Genomic DNA, 21,899 nt, shown 5'->3' with positions numbered 1-21,899 from the left:
CCTAGATCCTGTGAATTTCCCCAATACTGTATTTTATGAGAGAAACTAGACATCAAAGGGTTTTTCTTAGCCTGTTTGATAATTGTTCTCCCCTCTACCTCAGTTTCACATCTTTCCCTATGATTTACAGATCTGATCTTCTTTCTGTGTGTGTGTGTGTGCTTTTCTTTGCTTTTTAGGGCCGCACCTATGGCATATGGGAGTTCCCAGGCTAGAGGTCTAATCGGAGCTACAGCTGCCGGCTGGCCTACGCCACAGCCACAGCCACAGCCAGGCCAGATCCAAGTCGCATCTGCAACCTACACCACAGCTCATGGCAAGGCCAGATCCCTGACCCACAGGGTGAGGCCAGGGATCAAACCCGAATCCTCATGGATTCTAGTCGGATTTGTTTCTGTTGCAACACGAAGGGAACTCCTATAGATCTGATTTTAATTTCAAATTTTGAACATGGGACCTGAGCCCTTAACAGTCTTAATTCTCAATTACAGCATCTAGTTACTGAAATTATTCTATCCAGTGACCCAGGGATGTACAAGAAGGCATAAGAAGGTACATTGTGAAACTCAAAAATAAAACCTGGGCTATGAGTCTGGTGGCAGAAAGAGCTCTAAGTCTTTTACCCATCGATACTGGAAACCTGGGTGATGAAGGCACGTGTCTGTGGGTGCAGCGTTCATGAGGTACCCAATTAATATAATAAAGTCGAACCTCTCAGGGCTTTGCCAGAGTTAATTAGCACTTCCCATTGTCTGATGTTTCATTACCTGCTAAAGTTGCTTATGGAAAGTCTTGCAAGAGGTGTTTTATGAACACATCGTAACTATTTTTATGGATTTTAGTGATTTAGACCAGATTCATGACCCACAACCGCATTTGCCATTTTGAGCAATAGAGAATTTATTTTTTTCAGATTTTGTGCAACGAATATCAATTTTTCCTTCCTTTGAGAAGTGCTTAAGAATGATACTCAAAGAGTGATTTTATTTGGTCCTTTATGACAGAAGTGAAAATGAAAGGAGATTTGGAGACGTAAACTAACCTTTGCCCTTATGTGAAATCCTGGGAACCGGAAATTCCCTTTTAGAGCTGAGTGTCCTAGGTGCCTGCACAGACTGTTGCAGGAGAGTGGAAGAGGGTCATTTAAACCAGAGTCAGGGTGACTGGAAGTCTTCCGAGGGGACTGACAAAGGCTGAAGATAGATAAGAATGGCACAATTAGGCGGGAAACTCCACACATCTATTTGGTTGGCCCCGTCTCCTTGGGGCTTAGCAGAAGACCTGATTGGGCACAACAGGAAGTCAGATTGTAGGAAGGGGCTGCTTGTGTAAGGTCCCTGCAGAGTAGCAAGCTCGCCCTTCACAGGACCACTGGGAGACACAATCCTTTAACCCTACGCAAATACGTAGGGCAGCGGCAGACTCTTGGAAGGAAGATCTTAAGGGCAGTTGGTGCCATGAATTAAAAGCTCCTAGGTGGCTGCCTCTATGTTTAGCGTCTGCATGACATCATCAGTTGGAACTAATGAAAGAGGAAAACCAAGGAAGAAAATGCCACGGTGATCACCAAAGCTTCCTTCATGAGTGGGATCTGGGCTCCCACCGGGGCTCCCCAGGGATGCCCACGGCTCTATGGAGGGGGCAGCAATCCTGAGGGACTTCCTCCTTGTCAAAATATGACAGAAGCCATCCTGCAAATGAACATTGTCCTGAAAGCATCGGGAGAAATAACGTACAGGCTACAGGGATCTCCCTAATGTTGATTCTGGTAAGTTTTTTGCTTTTGTTTTTGTTTTTTTGCCGTCAATAACATAGCAGAAAAATGAGAAGATAAAATGTTTCCTTTTCAATTTCTGTTGAGCAGGATTCTAGTGGAAAGGAAGCTCTCCCCTTGTGGTTCTCTGAGCGCTCTGACAATTGATCAGTGTTGGCATTTCCAGTACCGACTTGGCTCCAGTGGGTCTGTCACTGAAAATAATTCGATAACGGCTATGCTGTTCTTTCCTGGCTATAGCCTGCTGTCCTCTGCCTTCTGCTACATCCCAAACAAGCCTAGTGTCAGGAGGGTGCCTGGATGGTCATGGCCTGGGTGCACAGTCGACATGGAAGGTGACAAGGTCCTTGTCACACTCCTCACAGTGGAAGAAGATGGTGCCACCGGGAAGTAACAACACACTCTTGTCCCTCCACAGGTGGAAAAGGCTTGAAAATTATTTTGATGCAGCTGCGGCCACTGCAAAATATTTGCATCACCCAGAGAAAGGCATCGCTCAGGGCAGATGCAGCCCTCCCAGGACTCAGGGCTTGGCAAGGAGACGTGACTGGATTTCAGTACCTACTTGCACCTTGTCCAGGTTTCGTCCCGCGTGGCTCTGATTCCATGTGCCCCTCAAACAAGGCTGATATGATTACTGCAGATGGCGGCTGCTGACAGGAGTCTTAGGCGTGTTTGTTCCTGGCACTGTGACCTTCTTCTTTCTCTAGTCCTTTTCTGTCTGCGCCTCCCTCTTCTCTCCAGCTGGTACCTGTGGACTGGATCCTAATGTCAGCCTACAATCCAGGTCTCTGAGACTCCAAATCCTGCCCCCCTCGTAGTCCTACTCACCTTCTATCCCCTTTCTCCAAGACCCTCCCAAGGGACAGAAATTAATCTGGTTAATAAATTGGTGCTGTTGCTAATGGTTAATACTATATTACTCTTTCAGATAGAATCTGGATGAAAATTTATAGCACGGGCCACGGCATTTACATTTTAGTAGAGACCTTCAAGACCCTGAAAGATGAATGCTGTGAATTTCATGTTAAGGCAGGGCCAGTAAAAAGAGGCCTTAGGAGTTCCCGTTGTGGCTCAGTGGTTAACGAATCTGACTAGTATCCATGAGGACACGGGTTTGATCCCTAGTCTCGATCAGTGGGTTAAGGATCCGGCGCTGCCATGAGTTGTGGTGTAGGTTGCAGACTCGGCTCAGATCTGGCATTTCTGAGGCTCTGGCATAGGCTGGCAACTACAGCTCCAGTTTGACCCCTAGCCTGGGAACCAACATATGCTGTGGGTGCGGCGCTAAAAAGACAAAAGACCAAAAAAAAAAAAAAAAAAGTGCTTCAGAGCTGCGTTTTCCTACATTTGTCAGGCACGCTATTTAAGTAGGTAAGCAGTATCCCCACATAAGAAGTGAATTCAGTTGATGACCCAAAGTGGTATTTGGAAATGTGGGGCAAGCTGGAGAGGCAGATTTATGAACGTGTCAAGGTTTTTTGTATGTTGTTTTTAACACTAACGACTCCGTTCGAACATGTGGTAGAATGAAACTGTTATCTGCTTTCCTGGCAGCAATCTTTTCCTCCTCTTTATTCTCAGTGGCCTGTGAATTTACTATACTTACTTAAATTGAGTATATTGTTGGATATAGTAAACTTATTCGCACTCTTGACCAGGAACAACCCAAAAGTTCTGGAGTAGATTCTCTTCATCAGAGCTTGGTCCAGATGGGGTGGCATCAGGTGCTGCTGGTGCTTTTCCCCTTTGCCTTTGACCATCAATCCTCAGTGGCCCTTGACTTTTACTCCCTCTTTCTCTTTCTCTCTATATATATTTTCTCTCTATATATAAAATATATATTATATATATTTATTTATATAATATATAATATATATATATATATTTTTTTGGCCACGCCTGCGGCATGTGGAAGTTCCCAGGCCAGGGATCGAACTCCTACCACAGCAGCAACCTGAGCCACTGCAGTGACACCACCAGATCCCTAACCACGGAACCAGCAAGGAGCTCCCACCCTCTATATTTTTAAAAAAACTACTAACATTTTGAAAAATTATTTATTAAAAATTCATAAGCATCACTGAGCTTGCATTCTTTCCTCCTAATAACTTTTGAAGAAAGAGGGCTTCTCTCTATGTCCTTGGAGTTCCAGAAAAAGTACCAAGGCGGGTTCTTGCCACCCTGATGGGGTTCTGTGCTCATCCTTGATCCATTTGCTGTGGTCAGAGGCGTGGGACAACCTGATTGATCAGGCCTGAGATATGGGCCACTCCTGCGTGTGGGAGGGGTGACTGTCCCCTGTAAACCATAAAGAATAATGTAGACAAGGGGTGGGTCTTCAACGGAAGATTAGAATCCAATGACCACGAGTGAGGGAAATAATTCTGGGCGAGTTAAACCCACAGTTGTGCATTGCACCATCAAACGGGACAGTAGTGTAACAGTGTCAATACTGAGAGGGGTTGGGGTGGAGGGGAGAAGTGTAGCTATATGGCGTAGATTCAAGTGACAACAGAAAGGTGAATTTAAAAAAAATTATAGGAGTTCCCGTCGTGGCGCAGTGGTTAACGAATCCGACTAGGAACTATGAGGTTGCAGGTTCAGTGCCTGCGCTTGCTCAGTGGGTTAAGGATCTGGCATTGCCGTGAGCTGTGGTATAGGTTGCAGACGCGGCTCGGATCCCGCGTTGCTGTGACTCTGGTGTAGGCCGGTGGCTACAGCTCCGATTAGACCCCTAGCCTGGGAACCTCCATATGCCGTGGGAATGGCCCAAGAAATAGAAAAAAAAAAAAATTATATATGTACAGTTGATAGGAAAGGACTATTCCTTCAATTTATTTTCTAATTTTTTTTAGGGCCACACCCACAGCATATGGAAATTCCCAGGCTAGGGGTTGAATTAGAGCTGCAGCTGCCGGCCTACACCAGAGCCACAGCAATGTGAGATCTGTGCCATGTCTGCGACCTACACCACAGCTCACGGCAACGCTGGATCCTTAACCCACTGAGCGAGGCCAGGGATCGAACCCACATCCTCATGGATCCTCGTTGGGTTCGTTACTGCTGAGCCATGACAGGAACTCCTATTCCTCCAATTTAATAAGCTATTGCCAGGCTTGTTCACTGGATCTAATTTAAGAGGGAATAAAGGGAAGCTTGATAACCTGCGTACTTTTCATCCGAATTCAGTAGAAACTCTGTGAAATGGCCTCTAGACGGTTTACTTCCCACAGGTCACTTACCCGAGATCGGGGCGGCTGCCACCTTGTGGCCAGGTCTGCTCGTGAGATTGGAGGGGCCAGTAGGCCTTGTCGAGTTGTGACCTTCCAATTTCCAGATCACTTTTTCATGTCACTAATCAAGTGGCTATGGCTGTAAGCTTCTGTACAATAGAAACACTTCAAAATTCATCTGTTTTTGCAAGATGGGAAAGCCATAGAAAACTTTTTAAGTAAGATGTAAAAATGTGGGGTTTTCTTTTAAAAAGTAGATAGAGTTAACAAATGCTATTTAGCCTTGGGTTGTGAATGTATTCTAAATCTTTCCTTCAGGCCAGACGTCTTTGGGGTTTTACCTGCTCTGGTCTTCAGCCCTCAAAAAGAAACTGGCTCCTGACCGGAGCATGACAGAGTGTTCCAGGGACAGACACGGGGCTCATTAGCCGCATTCTAGGCAGGGGTAGTATTTTACCTGGGATTCTTATTAACCATGCAACTATCATTCTCTCTTTTACTGCCTTTTGTTGAATTAATACTTCATTTACATAGAAAGAAACTTCTTTAATTAAACATTGCCTTTCATTAATCTAGCATTCTGCTAAAAATCACATTTTAACAAGACTTTATATCTCGCCACCTCTTTTATTTTATTTATTTATTTGCTTCTTTGTTTTTTTTAGGGCCACATCTGCGGCATATGGAGGTTCCCAGGCTAGGCGTCCAATCGGAGCTAGAGCTGCCAGTCTACACCACAGCCACAGCAACATGGGATCCAAGCTGCGCCTGCGACCTACACCAGGGCTCATGGCAACACCAGATCTTTAACCCACTGAGTGAGGCCAGGGGTCGAACCCACAACCTCATGAATCCTAGTCGAGTTTGTTACCATTGAGCTACAACCAGAACTCCTCTCCCCGCCTCTTTTAAAAGTCATCTGTGTCTTTAAAGGAGCTTGGCCTCCTTTCTGTTCTGAGTTGTGAGCATGTGTCTACCATAGAATACAACAGTTTTTCTACAGCTACTCAGTGCTTTAATCACAATGCAAAAACAACACTGCTAATCTGAACAATCTACATGGATGACAACTCCCTGAAATAACTATCAATTAACAACAAAATTGTCACTTATACATTGCCAACATTAAAGTAGGCAATTGTTATTTCTATGAGGCTATTGTGCTTTCTTTTTCTTCTCTTCTCAGGGTGTGGATATAGGGCAGGGGCCTGGGTTGAAAAGTCTAAGCTGATGACCATGTTGATTGTTGTTTTAATCACTGGCTCCTCTTTCTTACAGGTCATTGTGAAGTGAAGTCAGTGGTGCTAGTCACGAAATATCACTCCAGGCTTGGTGGGTGAACCTTGCTTTGGTTCTGCAATATCTACAGCATCAACTGTGTTTCCAGGTCTATATTCTCTTCAATCAGGGGCTGTTGGAGACAGAGCATGGCGTGTGCTATTTTTTGTTCGATCAAGATCATGTCAAAGAAAACCCAGGCACTTCTGCTAAGACATCTGGAAAGAAGTTGGCCCAGCATGGTCAGGGCGGCGGCCCTGGTGTCATCCACTCTATACTATGTCAGCAAGAGCACCCCCGCCACCCCAGCCTCTGGAAGTGAGTGGGATGCTGATAGCAGAAGGAAAAGAATCGGGACAAAAGGCATCGAGGAGATCTAGAGTGCCAGGCCCACCTCAGGTATTGCCTATCTCTCCCTTCTCCAGAGACAGTCAGCAGGGTGGAACCGGATTCCTGGTCATGCAAGAACACCTTCAGGGAGGGCTGCTTCAAGGTAACACTCCAACACAGGCTGGGTCCCACATCACTTCATGGTGCAAAAATCATGGTGCACTAGTCAAGACCTGGAGTTCGATAAAATAGGAATTAGGACATAAATAAACTAGTTTTTTTGTTTGTTTGTTTGTTTGTTTTTTTGTCTTTTTGCCTTTTCTAGGGCAGCTCCCTCGGCATATGGAGGTTCCCAGGCTAGGGGTCTAATCGGAGCTGTAGCCACCGGCCTACACCACAGCCACAGCAACATGGGATCTGAGCCTTGTCTGTGACCTACACCACAGCTCATGGCAATGCCAGATCCTTAAGCCACTGAGCAAGGTCAGGAATCGAATCCACAACATCCTGGTTCCTGGTTGGATTTGCTAACCACTGCGCCACGACGGGAACTCCTAAACTAGTTGTTTTGAGTTGAGTGAGTTCATCTGCCCATTGACAGGTGGTGCTTTTCCAACTGAAGACAAAAGTTTGACTCAGAACTTGCAAGAAGCAGCCATTCCCTCCTTGGGGGTATTGCAGTGGAGGGGAGAAGAAAGTGCCTTCCAGCCTGACCTTGGGTTTGGAAGAACCGTGCTTTGAATTACTGCCAATGTGGCCAGGTTCCTTTCTTGGATCTTTGATTTATTACCTCAAAATAGTGAGAATTATTTCATAGGGGTGTTTAGACGATTAAGTAAGCTGGTACAAGTAAAGCATTCGGTGTGTTGTTTGTCGGCGCTTACAAGGGGCTTGGTCACTATGAATTTAAAGAAATAACAACAAAGACTACTGACCTAAAGATATTTCAGTTAATGAAGTTGCTTTGCTTCTTTGATTCTGACGAAAGGGAATTTAAACTCTTACATTTAAAAAGTCATGAATTAGCATGTACATTTTAAACTCGATTTTAAAATCCAGTGAGCTATTATTGTTATCACCATGCATGATAACTTCATCGATTGTCTTCTGCCTCAGGCTTCCCTGCGCAGCTGGGTAGGTGCTGTTTGTAAGAGTCAGTTTCGCAGATAGACTGTGACATGTACAGGTGGCATTTAATAAGAGTATAGCACGTATCCTTTGTCTTCCCCCCTTGGTTACATCATTGGACTGTTTAGAGCAAAGAGAGCAAAAACTATTATCCTGATTTACCAATCAGGTCTTACCTGGAGAAGAGGCGACTCTGCTTTTTTATGCTCATCGGCGTAGGTTTGGGAGGGGGGCACATTGTAGGTGCTGATAAACCACATTTGCAGTTATTTACCATTTTGCATCTCTCCCTCTGTGAATGCTTCCCTTACGCCAGACCAGTGTAGCGCCCGCCACAGCGACGGCACTGATGCCAGGCGCGTGTCTGCTTCTCCAGCAGCGTGGGAGACGCACTTCACCTGGGGGCTCCACCCTTCCCAGGTTACAGTTGCTGCGCAGAAGAACAGTTGCCTCTGCTGATAGGGACTGTCTCATTGCACCCCTTTTCCAGGCCATCTGTCTGACCTGGACCCATTCCAAACACTACGGCTTTGTTGGCAGAATGGTCTTCCTGCTACAGAAGTTTTGTAATCTGCTAATTGACAGGGTAAGGAAAATTTATATTTGGGTTACAGCTGAAAAGTTGGATGTTTCTTTGATGGGGCTTTAAATACTGACATATGCTGCGCTGGTTTTTGATTTTAGGCATCCTCCTTTGTGCGCGAGCACACGCTCTTTTTCCCTGTGTTCTCTGCCTCATTGAGGACACGGCATCCTTTCGAGAAGAACAGCAATACGATCTACTGGGGAATTATCCTCTACTTAGTTTACTCATTAAGCAATGATTTTATTATTATTATCTCTTTGTAGTATGAGACAGATGGCAAAGAAAGAGTTTGCTTTATTGAACAAGATGCATGGCAAATCTCCATGAATGGTTAATATCTTCAGTAGTCATTCTGTCTAATAAGCATCTTGGCTTTTGCACAGGGCCTGGTTCTACACTCAGCCCTTAGTTTAGGTTAAATGTTCTCAACCCTCTCTCTGTACACATGGCTGGGGGCAGAAGAATCTTAGAGAAGGAAATAGCATTAAAATTGTGCTGTTCTAGGGAGTTCCCTTGTGGTGGAACTGGATCCTTAACCAGTGACCACACTGGTTAAGGATCCAGTGTGGTCACTGCAGTGGCTCAGGTCGCTGCTGTGGCGTGGGTTTGATCCCCGGCCCTGGCTGCCAGCAAGGCCAAAACAGAAATCATGCCATTGATATGTATGGTTGTCCTCATCTTGTGCAGTAACACTCAGTGATCAAGCCCCGGCCAGACCCATGTCCCTAAAGCACGTGCTCGTGTTGGGGGCCGTGCACGAGTGTGGAGCAATAGCCTGCCTCTGGAGCCAAGCAGCCCCCTCAACCTGCATCATTACAGCACCCGTCACAAAGAAAGATGAGAATGAAAGAAGATTTCTTCCCTACCTTTGAAAACTTCAAAGAAATTGTTCCCAATCTGGTTCTGATGATCCATGTCTCAGGCCAAGCGCACGCAAAGGTTGGAAATCTGCACACTGATCGGAAATAGTTTTGGGAAAGTCGGATTTAATCCCACGAGCCCAATGATCACTACCAAGAACGATCAGGGAAAACCAAAGTCCACAGCAAATTTTAATTTGCCAACTGCATAAAATGTTCAAAAGAGCAGAGGTCTCATTTACATTCCTCCCTCTTATATGGGATTTTCTTCCATATTAGTAATTAAAGGGTGCAGGCTATAGAGCGCAACCATATCCCATAATAGCCATCGGGGACACACTAACAACTTCCTTGAAGTAACGCACACTAGGGTGTTTATGGTTCAGTGTCACATAGGCTCTCTTTGATCTAAATTAGGATTCATTGGCAAACTCACAATAGGCTCCACATGTACCCCTCTCAACCTCTTTCTTTTAATCATGGAAATTAGAGATGGAAAATACCCATTAAGTCACTTAGTCCACTTCCCTGCCAGGGTAAAATTGTTGCCTGTGATACAAGGGGAGGGCTCGGTCCAGCTTACATTTAAATGTCTCAGGGGATAGGCGGCCTCCAGATTTTATAATTTTCCTCTTCCCCTTAAAATTTGGGGTGTGGGGGGGAATGCAAAGCAGAGGAAGAGATTTCTTCCCCGCCTTAGGGGTTGGAGGTAATGGGTGGTGGGTTGTGAATGTGCTCACGTGGTGTCAGCTTTCCCGAAACCACGCCCCTTGCGACAGGGGTTCAACCCCTGTCGTCCCCCAGCGGGTTTTCCTCTTCAGCTCAATGGAGCTTTTCACGGACTTTGCCTGTCCCCTCAAGTGAGCGAGCACCCAGGTCTGATGAGGGAGCACGAGGCCCAGCAAAGGAGAAGCTTCGTCTGCTTTAGCTCCCGGGTTGGTTGATGACTTCTTAACTGCACAGGCCCTCCCAGCTTAGCGTGCGATGCGCCCTATGAGGTGTGAGCACAGGGGTGGCGGCACTGCCATCTTATTCCAGGCGTTTTTCTTGTTGGAACATTTGGCTTCTGAAAGAGGAGAGATGCCTGCCGTCGCACGGTGAACCCTCTCCCTGACTGATGTTCAGCTGCAAAAGCAAGACTCGGCGTCTGCCCGCATCTTCCGCATCACCGGATCGCCAGGAAAGTGGGGAAAGTAGCGACCCCCACCCCCACCGCGGGCCATGTCCCTGTGGGACCCCCTCTACCGGAGACGGCCCGGCAGTGGCTGAGATGAGACCTAAAAAGGGAAATGGTGACCCAGGATGAGAGTCACGTTTTGGTCTGTTTCAGGGGCTCTCTTTCTGATGGAGCTGCCAGACTGACCCTAGGGAACCCGCCTCTTTTACATGAAAGACTAAAGCCTAGTGGATTAAAGGCAGAGTTTTTTTCAGGATTTCTGTCAGCAAACCTAATCCTGGTTAGGGAGATATTTCACATCTCATGAACGTCGGAAATAGTTCGGTTTCAGAGTTCACATTGTGGCACGGTGGAAACGAATCTGACTAGGAACCACGAGGTTGCGGGTCAATCCCTGGCCTCGCTCAGTGGGTTAAGGATCCGTCGATGACGTGAGCTGTGGTGTAGGTCACAGACACGGCTCGGATCCTGCGTTGCTGTGGCTGTGGTGTAGGCTGGCGGCTACAGCTCCGATTCGACCCCTAGGCTGGGAACCTCCACATGCTCCGGTGGGGCCCTAGAAAAGACAAAAAGAAAAGGATTCCATTTCTGCTGGTAATCAGTGCCAGGCCACACTTATTCCTCTGAACATGGCCTTGAACTGTTTGGCAACATGGGTATGTGGAATAACCCCAAACATACAAATTCTCAAATATATGATCAGCTAAAATAACAGTAAAGGCATTGAGGAAAGCGTTCTCATTCAGTTTCTCTTATGTATTCTGTTCACAACGTGTAGGCGTGTTCAGACGCTCTCAGTCCACAGAGGATATAATGAGAACACAGGCCAAAATGATGGTTGGTATAAATAAAAATGGAGGGGGGAGTTCCCACTGTGGCTCAGAGGAAATGAATCCAACTAGGAACCATGAGGTTGCAGGTTCAATCCCTGGCCTCACTCAGCGGGTTAAGGATCTGGCGTTGCCGTGAGCTGTGGTGTAGTTTGCAGATGTGGCTCGGACCCTGAGTTGCTGTGGCTGTGGTGTAGGCTGGTGACTGTAGCTCCCATTTGACCCCTGGCCTGGGAACCTCCATGTGCTGTGGGTGCGGTCCTAAAAAGACAAAAAAAAAAAATGGAGGAAGGGTATGAGGAAGAGCATGAGTAGGACACCAAGACCAGGAGAAGGTAAAAATGGCCAGGGGTCCAGGTGGCCAGGTTCCAGGGAGATGTGTGTACAGGAGAACAATTGTGGTGTGGGAAGAAAATATATTAGAGGGTTTAGTTAGAGCCATTTTTCATCTAAAATGATAGGCGTTAAGATTTAGTGCCATTGGACATGTGTTTGTCCTGTGCTTCCCTCAGCCCCTGACACTTCTAGAAGGCATCTGGGGAACACTGAGGAGAAGCCCCACAGCCAGAGAGTCCCGGAGCCTCCTTGTTTTCTTGGTTGCTTGCAGGAGGCTGGGGCATGGCCCAGTACACGTGTGTTCAGTTAGTGGATTTCTGGTTTGTATTACCCATGTTTAAGTGTATCCTCAAACAAGGAGGATCGTAGCTTAAAAATCTTTCTGTGGGAGTTCCCGTCGTGGTGCAGTGGTTAACGAATCCGACTAGGAACCATAAGGTTGCGGGTTCGGTCCCTGCCCTTGCTCAGTGGGTTAACGATCCGGCGTTGCCATGAGCTGTGGTGTAGGTTGCAGATGTGGCACGGATCCTACGTTGCTGTGGCTCTGGCGTAGGCCGGTGGCTACAGCTCCGATTAGACCCCTAGCCTGGGAACCTCCATATGCCACGGAAGCAGCCCAAAGAAATAGCAAAAAGACAAAAAAAAAAAAAAAAAAAAAAAAATCTTTCTGCGAAGAAACTGCTTGTTTTGCATGTCACACTGGTTATCATCTTCGAGCAAACAAGGTCCTTGTGCTGCTTAGGCAAGCTTTTTGTCAGCCCTATGAAAAGAAATATAATCTGGAGTTCCCACTGTGGCTCAGTGGGTTAGGAACCCAACTAGTATCCATAAGGATGCGGGTTTGATCCCAGGCCTCCCTCAGTGGGTTAAGGATTGGGCTTGCCATGGCCTTGATGTAGGCCTGGAGCTGCAGCTCCAATTCAGCCCTTAACCTGGGAACTTCCGTATGCTGCAGCTCCAGCCATAAAAAGAAAAAAAAAAAAAGTACATATAATCTAGTCAGGGCCGAAAGAAAAGACTAAAACAATTTTGAAATTATTAGAGGACCCATTGAAATATGGATTTATGTCTCCACTCGTTAACAGTGCACATCAAACTCTGAGTATGTTATGGCGACAATATCAGGTTGTAATATATAATCAGGTACATGCATATAATTTATAAATAAAAAATAAATATACAGCTACTAGGAGTTTGTCCTAAAGTTTTTTCCCCATGGAGATGGGTGAGATAAAAAAAAGTTTTGAGAAACCTGTTGCAGGCTAATCAAGGCCCACAACTTCAAGTTTGATTCTGAGCTTCCTAGAAGCTTTAAAAATTGAGAGATAAAGAGAAAAAGAGATGGACAGTTAGGCATAACTGTCATGCTCAGAAATGACAAAACGTACTATTTCCTCAAGAAAGGTAAAACTTTTCTCAGCTTGATTAAAAAAAGGAAATTTTTTGGGGGGAGTCTTTCTCATGGGGACTGAGTGATACATTGGACAATATTCTCAACATTTTCCGCATGGCAGATGCTGCCAAGAGTTTTGTTTGACTGCTTCACAAAGGATTTTTGATGAATGCTGAGAGCAATATATCCAAATGCAGCTTGAAGGACTGTGAGGCACGAGGGTGACAGGGCGTGGAGATTCAGCTTTCTGGTGGACCCTCTAAATGCAAGCCTTGGACCTAGGGTAAGTATATCTTTCCTTAAATGTCACTTCCTGCAGCAGGGGTTTGGGTTGGGCGGTGGCCAGTCTAAGCTTGGTTCTCTGGCAAAGCTGGAGTGCTGGTTATCCACATGCTAGTAAGGGCAGATTCACATGCTTGGGAAACTAAACAGAGGGACCAACTTTTCTGAGAACAAGGAGTTCCGGGATGCCCTGAGCTGAATGGAGTCCATCTCACCTGTGCCAAGAGGCTGTTCCCCAGGCCAAGCCACATCTGTTAAACTGGGACCCGTGCTCCCACGGCAGCACCACCAAAGGGGTGAGCTCATCACTTGCTCCCTTGATTCGCTTGGTCCTCACGCAGGCAGCCTGGTGGAGGTTCTCCTCACCCATGACCTTGATCAGATTTCAGGCAGCTCTCAGTAAAGCTTTCTCTCAACCCTTATGTGTGTGTTGCTTAAGCAGTTACTGGCTGGTCAGGAGAAGGAGCCTCAGAACCAGGACACCTAAGTTTGTACCCTGGCTCTACTGCATATTAACAATGAGATCTGGGGAAATTTACATTTCTTCTCTGTGTCTCAGTTTTCTCATTTGTTTTTTTTTAAAAAAAGGAAAGGATAAGAATAACATCTCATAAGTATGAGAATTAAATGAGTGAATATCTGTAAACGGCTTAGGACAGCACCTGGAACATAGTAAGTGCGTTCAAATATTATGGATTTCTGTCATAAACAAAGAGCACATAACTATAAAGAAATGGATGGGGTCTGGAATCAGGCTGCCTGGAGTCAAAACGTGGCTCTGCCTCGTACCTCTTGTGTGGTCTCCCTGGTTCCTTTTGTCATGTGGGGACAGAGTCGTCACATGGGTTACCCAAGATAGCATCTAGAATGTGGTCAGGACAGGTGCTTGCATGAGGCAAGCTCTGCATAGGTGCCACTTGTCACTATTGTAGGTGCTGTGTCGGTAACTGGAATCTTTGTAGTGCTGACATTTAGCTTTTAGGTGAATTTTTCCTCCAAATCACTCAGTTTTCACCATCACCCTGTACCTATTGAGAGATGGCTTGATGCTTGGCTTAAAATTCAAACCAGGGTCACAGGTATTGGCAACCTCCGTTTCTGTGCTCCGATTTCCTTAAATCTGTGCAAAACAATCACCAGAGCATTGCATAAACAATGTATGTTCATCCATATTTTTATTTAGGAATTTTTAACCCTGTAATTGGGTTACCAACTTGTGATTTGTTTTCACTGTAATCTCCCGAGACTCCCAGCTCTGTCACAATCCTCTGACCTTTCTGCCTCGCCCCATCCTCCTCCCCCTCTCCCCGCCTCCCAGCTGGATGACATTTTCTCAGAAGTTGCCAAAACTGTGAGCCTCTTGCCTAGCAGCCTGAAAACTTGCAGCACTGAAGCAATGAGCTGCTCCTATGGGTTTATTTTGGGTGTGTTTTCCCAGATCGAATGTGAAAGTTGAGATGAATTTGGGTAACATTTTAGGAATCTCGTCCCCTCTCTCCCTACCACTCTAGCCACCAGGTTCTTCATGTGCAACGACTCTTTTCCTGGGCTTCACAGCAGAGCCCCCTGGATGGCTTTCCAGTGGGGGAGGGAAAGCCGTGTCCTCACTGCTAGAGTTGGGTGTGCTTGAGTGCATGGCCCAGCTGAGACATCTGGGACCTCATTAAAGACGGGTTAAGGATGCCAGAGGGCTTTTTAAAAATTAAAATCTCCAAAGAGTTCCCTGGTGACCTAGTGGTTAAGGACTCAACATTGTCACTGCAGTGGCCTAGGTTCAGTCCCTGGTCTGGGAACTTCTGCATGCCTCAGGCACAGCCAAACAAAAAAAAAAAAAAAAATTTTTTTTTTTTTTTAAATCTCCTAAACCACAAAAACCTTATTCTCTGTGTTTGCAGCGGGTAAACCAGTGTTTGCTGGCCTAACACTGGTGTGTGTGCTGGTTGCTTGAATGTGGAAATCCATCTACCCACTGGTGGGTGCCCCTGTCCCAAGCCCCTGTGCCACACCCTCTCCCTCACCCCGGCTGCTCTGGACCCCTCAGAAAGCCCCTCTTCACTTCCCCAGGATCCAGGCTATCACACCTGGATGAGACCAGATGGCGAGGCTGATTTGTGAAGTGTCCCCATGCCACAGATCTGGCCCCAGGGAGCCTCAGGCATCCTCTTCTGCCCTCTCTGGGTCTTTCCTGTCCCCTGGCATCCTTGATCCCTCAGCAGCCTTCTTTCTTGACTGGTGAGTGCTCTGCTATTCACAGCTGTGACCACGAGCACGTTCCCGCCCGGCCCTGACGTCAGCTTCCCCCCTGCAAAAGGGAGGTAAGACAGGGACTGAGGGGGGAAAAAAAAAGTAGTTCCCATTGTGGCTCAGCAGAAACAAGTCTGACTAGCATCCATGAGGACGCAGGTTCGATCCCTGGCCTCACTCAGTGGGTTAAGGATCTGGCATTGCCATGAGCTGTGGTGTAGCTTGCAGATGCAGCTCCAATCTGACGTGGCTGTGGCTGTGGCGTAGCCAGCGGCTGTAGCTCCAATTTGAGCCCTAGGCTGGGAACCTCCAGATGCCAAAAAAAGAAAAAAGAAGAAGAGGAAAGGGACTGAGGCCCAGAGCTTGGCATGTGGGAACCTCTGAAGGAGCTTAGCTCTCTTCCTCCTCCTGCACCCCCCTTCCCTCCCCCTGCCCCTCTTCCCTCCCCCTCCTCCCATCCTCCTCCTCATCTCACCATCTTTCTGTACCAGGAGCCTAGTCAGTAGCTATTTACCAAGCCCCCGCTAGGCAGTCAGGTATTAATTAAAATGCTAAGAGTGCTCACATGTGTTCAGAAAAGGGTCAGAGGCTAGGGGCGGGGGAGCTTCATCCTTCTTGTTCTGACCTATCTGCTTCTTGCTGACATTGGAGGAATAGCCAAGAGGATGAGAGTGTGTTCCCAATTCTCCCGTGATCTGGGAAGCAGCTTCTTAGTCACTTTATGCTCTAAAGGATGATATCCCTGCGGGGTCTGCCCTATACAAGCCAGCCTCTCATCTGCATCTTATAGAGATTACCTTTTCTGGCAAGTCTGATCTCATGGGCTTTGTTTGGTGCTTTGCTGGTGGTTCTGAAACTTCTCTGCACGCTAGAATCACCTGAGTATCTGAAACCCATGCTGGTGCCTGGCTCCCAGCCCTGGAGCTCCGATTTGGCCTGTATGGGGAGCTGCATAGGCAGTGGGACCATTCAAATCTCTCCAGGAGTTTCTCCCATGCAGCAATGTGTGGGAACCACTGTCACGGCAACCCCACGCCATGTTGGACCCAGGGATACAAGGTGAACACTTGCTGAGTTTTGGGGTGTGGGTGGGGGATGGGTCAATGAAAGGTATCTAGTTATAATAAACTTTTGCTAATTCCCTGTTTATCATTTCATGAAGGCACTTGTTCTCAAACATTCTTTGCATCAGAACCATCTGGTAGGGAGTTCACGTCATGGCACAGAGGAAATGAATCCAACAAGGAACCATGAGGTTGTGGGTTTGATCCCTGGCCTTGCTCGGTGGGTTAAGTACCCCACGTTGCTGTGAGCTGTGGTGTAGGTCGCAGATGTGGCTCAGATCTGGCATTGCTGTGGTTCTGCCATAGGCCAGCAGCTGCAGCTCTGATTTGACCCCTAGCCTGGGAACCTCCACATGCCTCAGGTGTGGCCCTAAAAAGCAAAAAAAAAAAAAAAAAAAAAGAATCGTCTGATAAAATTCAGATGCCCAGAGCTTCTGACTCAGTAGTTGTGTGTATGTGGGGCTGATAATTTGCATGTGTGGGGGGGGGGTGGCTGATAATTTGCATGTGTAACAAGTTCCCAGTGGGGGTTGAGTCAGCCAAAATCTGCTGAGTTTAGACTTAAATCTGACCTAGACCTCAATTCCCAAAGATTAAAAAATGCTAAGCGGTGTAGAAAAGCATTCCATTCACTCACACATTCATGCATGCGTGTATTCCTGGAGCCTCTCTTATGTATCTGCTTTGTGCTCGGTACCAGGGAACAAATGTACTGCAAGGCCCCAGACATAGGCACTTAAAGATGAAATGGCAACACCAGGCAGTCTTTGAGTAAGATCAAATTACCTATGCTCTAAGTGAGAGCTTGGAGGAGGATGCGTCTGTGTGTTGGGAAAGTAAGGGACACTTTCGTTGAGGAGCTGGGTCTTAGGGCCAGGATCTGGGCTGAGTCAAAACTCAAGGGGGTGGGATGGATCTGACAGGTGTTGAGATTCCACTGGGCAGGACATCACACATCACAAGTGATGAGGAGTGTGGTCCCTGCCTTTAGCAGCCCACGTGCTCCTAGGGAAAAGGAATCCTGGGATGGGTGAATTCTAGTGGGTGTCAGACGTCCTGGCTATTTACAGCCTGGAGGAGTGGATGACACAGACTATCAAAGAAAGGGGTAGAGAGGGGCAGAGTTTGATTCCATGCCATGGGGAAGACATGACATTTCATATTTTATCAAGAGCAGATGTGGGCATGAGTTGAGGTGATTCAAATGCAAAACCCGCCAAATCAGAGCTGTCCTAAACCCTCCAAGCTTTGGGAAGACTGGAAATGTTACAATCTATGGATTTCAGTTCTCCACTGGTGTAGTAATCTTACCTAGGAAATGTGTAATATGAGGTCCATTTTTCCTCTTAAGGGTGAAATGTGTGAGGGAAGACAACACAGGGAATATTTTCATAGAAGTAGCAGTAAATTCAGGTTACCCTGCGGCACAGCTGGGTATGTGCATTGGCCTGACTCCAAAAAGTTATAAAGGGAATATGAGCAAGTGCAGCTTTGCTCCTCAGTGCATCAAAATCCAAATCTTTTACAATTCTTTTTATGTTGGCCCCAAAATGTTACTTGACTGAAATCATCTGCCCCTGGATAGCAAAGGATGTCTCACAAACTACAGACTATTGATCCACTTGACATTCCAGGTTCCTAATAGCGAGCGCTGCCCCCACCCCCTTTATCTAGAACATGGACTTGAGTGTGATTTATGGGTAGGAATGATTTAAGGCTCAATTACCCTTCTTTTAACAACTCCTGCAGTGCCTCTTACTCTGAATTGGAGCGCATTTTCCATTTGGTTCCCTGTGCTCCAAATAATTGTCCTCTCCATTTTAATGTGCTGACTTCTTCCTTGACTTTAAGATTCACCTTGAAAGAAAATGAACATCTGCTGATGTTTCATAGATACTGGACTCCACGCTAGCCATCGACATGGGTTATCCATGTCAGATGATCAACAGCTCCTTGAAGTAGGGATTATTTGCCCCCCCGCCCCTGCCCCAGAACTGGTTTTTCATTTTGCCATGAAGAAAGCAAGACTCAGAGAAGTGAAGGAATTTGCCGCTTGTCCCATATGGTGGTGGACATGAACTAGAGTGACTGCAGAGAAAGACCCTCAATGCCCAGGCGTGGAGGTAGTACCTGACTCTCATCAGCGCAGCTGAATTATTCTTAGAGGGTTTTGCAGCTGGAGTTGGTTTCTCCCCGATGGTTAAACTGGGGATGAGGAAGAGTTCATGGTTTCAACGCCAAGGACAAAGCCAGCCTGAGAAAAATATGCCGACTTGAGAGAAATGGATGGATCAGCAATGAGATCCTGCTGTATAACACTGGGAACTATATCTAGTCACTTGGGATGGAGCATGATGGAGGATAATGTGAGAAAGAGTGTATATATGTGTGTGTGCCTGGGTCACCTTGCTGTACAGCAGAAAATTGACAGAAGACTGTAAACCAGCCTTGATGGGAAAAAAAAAAAATCATTTGGAAAAAAGAGAGAGAGAGATGGAGAGAAAGGAGAGCATGCTGGGCTGTGAGGCCCTGGGCCCAGAGGTCTCTGACATCTGGTGACACCCACCCCCCTTCCCAAATGGGGATGTGAGCCTTGTGGTAAGTTTGCCTTTTTTGCTCAAGCTAGTTTGGGTTTCTGTCTTTTGCAATCAAGTGTCCTCATCTTCCTGGCGAGCAGCACGGAGATGTCGGAACACGTGATTTTCTGTCCGAGGCGCTTGCCCTCCTCAGGCTTTCCTTGGCGCAATCTGAGGATAGCCTGTGAGTGATGTCCTCAGGTCACACCTTCCCCTTGGCCTTCTTGGATTTGGGGAAACAAGGAAGAAAGGCAAGAATCTGACAGGAGTCCAACTGCATGCCCTGCTGTGACCGCGACAAATGCTGCTGCTTGTCTGGCCCATGTGAGTTTTACCTGAGCTCGCAGACCAGGACTTTTGACTTGTTATATCTGGTAACAGAACATCTTAACTGTAAATACATTTAATAATGTGACTTTGGAACTGAATCTAAGAAGTCTTGCCAGAAAATCTGGAATTAAACCGTCTTTGAGTCAACAAGCAGGCAAGCAAACAAACTGAAGGCTCACGGAGTATGCACAAGGCTGCATTTGGCTGAGAGAGACAAAAACAGTCACTGGAAAGGAGGTAAACAACGGAAAGAGAGCCTGGGAGAAGGAGCGAGAGCCTACAGCTTCACTGTGAACTGTTACCTGCCTGGGTGGCTTCCTGGGAAACAGAACTTACAAGGCAGGGGTCCCTCTCCGGAAGAAGCTCTGGCTTTATTTTGACTATTAGCAGTGGAGAAACATGCATTCGACAGGCAGGCTGAGCGTCTGGAAGGTGCCGCTGGACCTTCTTGGTCACCTCCTCTGACCACTGTTGACCTCGGGCTCCTCTCTGGTGACATGAAGAGAGTCACAGAGGCTCCCTTCCAGCTCTAAAATGCAATCCTTCTGCGAGCGGGAACAGAAAGGGAAGAGCATATGCAGTTTTCTGATGGAATCCCAGTAGACATCTGCTTAGATAATGTGCATCTTCAAGAAAAGGCAGAGGGGAACGGATTGGTGTTGCTGCTTTTCTGCTCAGTTGTGGCTGACGGAGGAAATGGCACGAATGGGAGCCAGAGACAGTGCGACTCCTATTATTTTCCGTGCCTGAGTTGTCTTTGTCATCTGTTTCTAATTAAAAAGAAAAAAGTGTTCTCCCCATCCCCACCCCTGGCCTTTTATAAGGAGTTAAATCCAATCTAAAAATAACAGGAGGGGGCAGGCTTAAACTGGCAGACAAGGAAACCCTGGAAAATCAGAAGTGGAGCATGGAAGAGTTTGAGCTGGAAGCATGTGCGGGAACTGCCTGCGTTGGACCGGAGGATACAGTGTGTGAGATCATCCCTGTGACCTCGGACTGCATTTCAGATTTCCGCTTCCGGCTGCCGGTAGAAAGTAGCTGATTGCTTCTATGGTAGGAGAGGGAGAATTGCAGAAGTACAAGTGTTTGCTTATGAACTGAGGGAGAATGTAGCATCTCTAATAGGTACCGAGGCGAGGCGAGTCTTAGTCTGCTTCGGAGAGAAGTGGGCTGTGAACTGAATCCAGCGAGTGGGCTGGAGAGGAGCCAGGAGGCCAACTAAGGACAGGATCATTTCCCCAGGGAGCTGGTGTCTGGGCATGAGCTACCCAGGAGGAGGGTCCTGGAAGCAAGTCCTGGCTGCACAGGGATTCCCAGCAATTGTCTTTCCAGGATGCCTATGAACGTGTTTGGGAAGAGTGGCAGAGGTGTGCTGGGGCAGCCAGATAAAGGCTGTGTTTCCTGAGGTGGCGGGTGCCTCCTGGAGGAGTTCTGGATCTGTGCAACTAAATTTATGTGTCCTTCTCCAGGGTCGGAAAATAGGGCTTCCTAGAGAAGGTGCAGAGAACCTGTAGAGGGAATTTCTGGTCCAGGTGGCTTAGAAGCAATGCCAGCTGAAGTCATGGGCATCATCAGGCTGCTGGAGAAACAAACACCCTCAAAGCTGAGTGGTCTGACACAGCAACCTTCATTTCCAGCTCCTGTTACATGTTCCTCTCCCTGGCAGGAGGCTCTGCTCCACACAGCCATTTACAAAGTCAGGGTAACAGAGACTCCACCGTCTTATAGCTGCTCCATTGAAGTAACCTGCCCCCTCGTCGCCCTGGAGGGTCCCATGGGGTTTTCCTGTGCTTTCTTCCAGAAGGCATACTCCCTTCTCTCCTCAGCCCAATGGTCAGGACTAGTCATATGGCCATGCCCAACTGCCAGGGGGTTTAGCCCTGAGAAGTGGTCTGCAGGCTCCAATCAAGGAACAGGGAGGGTTCACACGGAGGGCAGCATTGATCACTGGGTGTGCCAGCGGGGTGACAGATGAAAGGAGAGCTTAGCATGATCTCTGACAACACAAAGAGATGGAGGGATGGGTGAAGATTGAAATGTGTACTTATAAATACAGTACAATATTCCCAGAAGTTCACTGACAGGCATCAAACTGGCCATTTGGCAGGGGGGATGAGTTGGTTGTGTGCTTGTGTATTAAAAATTTGGGAATCCAGACTAGAATAATCCCTATGGCATTATTTGGTGAACACTCCTGGAAACTCACATAATTTAATTAAGATGTGTTTATTTTTCTTTTTTTGACATATGTATATATACATATATATATATAGAGAGAGAGGTATGTTGATTTATAATATAAAGTATTTCTGTGTGTGTGTGTGACTGCTTACTCAGAGTATGAAGAGTAACAAGGGGCTGTTTTTATGGAAAACATATTGTTTGATTATTTTGAGTGAATATTGATAGCATATCCATATAACACGACACAAAACACTCTGTGGACCTCTAGTTCCCCTCCCCTGAAAAAGAAAA

General features: G+C 46.9%; 1 protein-coding gene across 5 annotated transcripts; it reads left to right on the top strand.

The window, feature by feature from the left end:
* The first annotated feature begins 1,078 nt into the window (after positions 1–1,078).
* On the top strand, positions 1,079–21,899 carry LOC146395984 (uncharacterized). Of its 5 annotated transcripts, none has more exons than XM_084999554.1 (4): positions 1,086–1,768; positions 6,289–6,687; positions 8,063–8,332; positions 13,050–16,918. In XM_084999554.1, exons 2-4 carry the CDS (start codon positions 6,568–6,570, stop codon positions 13,092–13,094), a joined length of 435 nt encoding a protein of 144 aa, XP_084855680.1. In that variant the 5' UTR covers positions 1,086–1,768; positions 6,289–6,567; the 3' UTR covers positions 13,095–16,918. The 5 variants fall into 5 exon arrangements, 2 of the variants coding, with proteins under 2 accessions (XP_084855680.1, XP_084855681.1); XR_014829581.1 differs by lacking the exon at positions 1,086–1,768 and adding an exon at positions 18,370–21,899 and having other exon boundaries at positions 13,050–13,211; XR_014829582.1 differs by lacking the exon at positions 8,063–8,332 and having other exon boundaries at positions 1,079–1,768; positions 6,289–6,781; positions 13,050–15,786.

Source organism: Sus scrofa, chromosome 15, assembly GCF_054392235.1.
Source record: "Sus scrofa isolate SSC_HxYL_T2T_F1_AM1 chromosome 15, Sscrofa_HxYL_maternal_Yorkshire_Landrace_v2.0, whole genome shotgun sequence".
NCBI lineage: Eukaryota > Metazoa > Chordata > Mammalia > Artiodactyla > Suidae > Sus > Sus scrofa.
The sequence above is the reverse complement of the archived record's forward strand: the minus strand, read 5'-3'. Positions and strand labels throughout refer to the sequence as shown.

Bases quoted from the DNA above. Each gene is read 5' to 3' on its own strand.
- LOC146395984 (XM_084999554.1), top strand. From the start codon at position 6,568: ATGTCAGCAAGAGCACCCCCGCCACCCCAGCCTCTGGAAGTGAGTGGG. The intron at 6,688-8,062 runs GTATTGCCTATC...CCCTTACGCCAG, and splicing joins GAGTGCCAGGCCCACCTCAG to ACCAGTGTAGCGCCCGCCAC. The intron at 8,333-13,049 runs GTAAGGAAAATT...TCCGCATGGCAG, and splicing joins GTAATCTGCTAATTGACAGG to ATGCTGCCAAGAGTTTTGTT.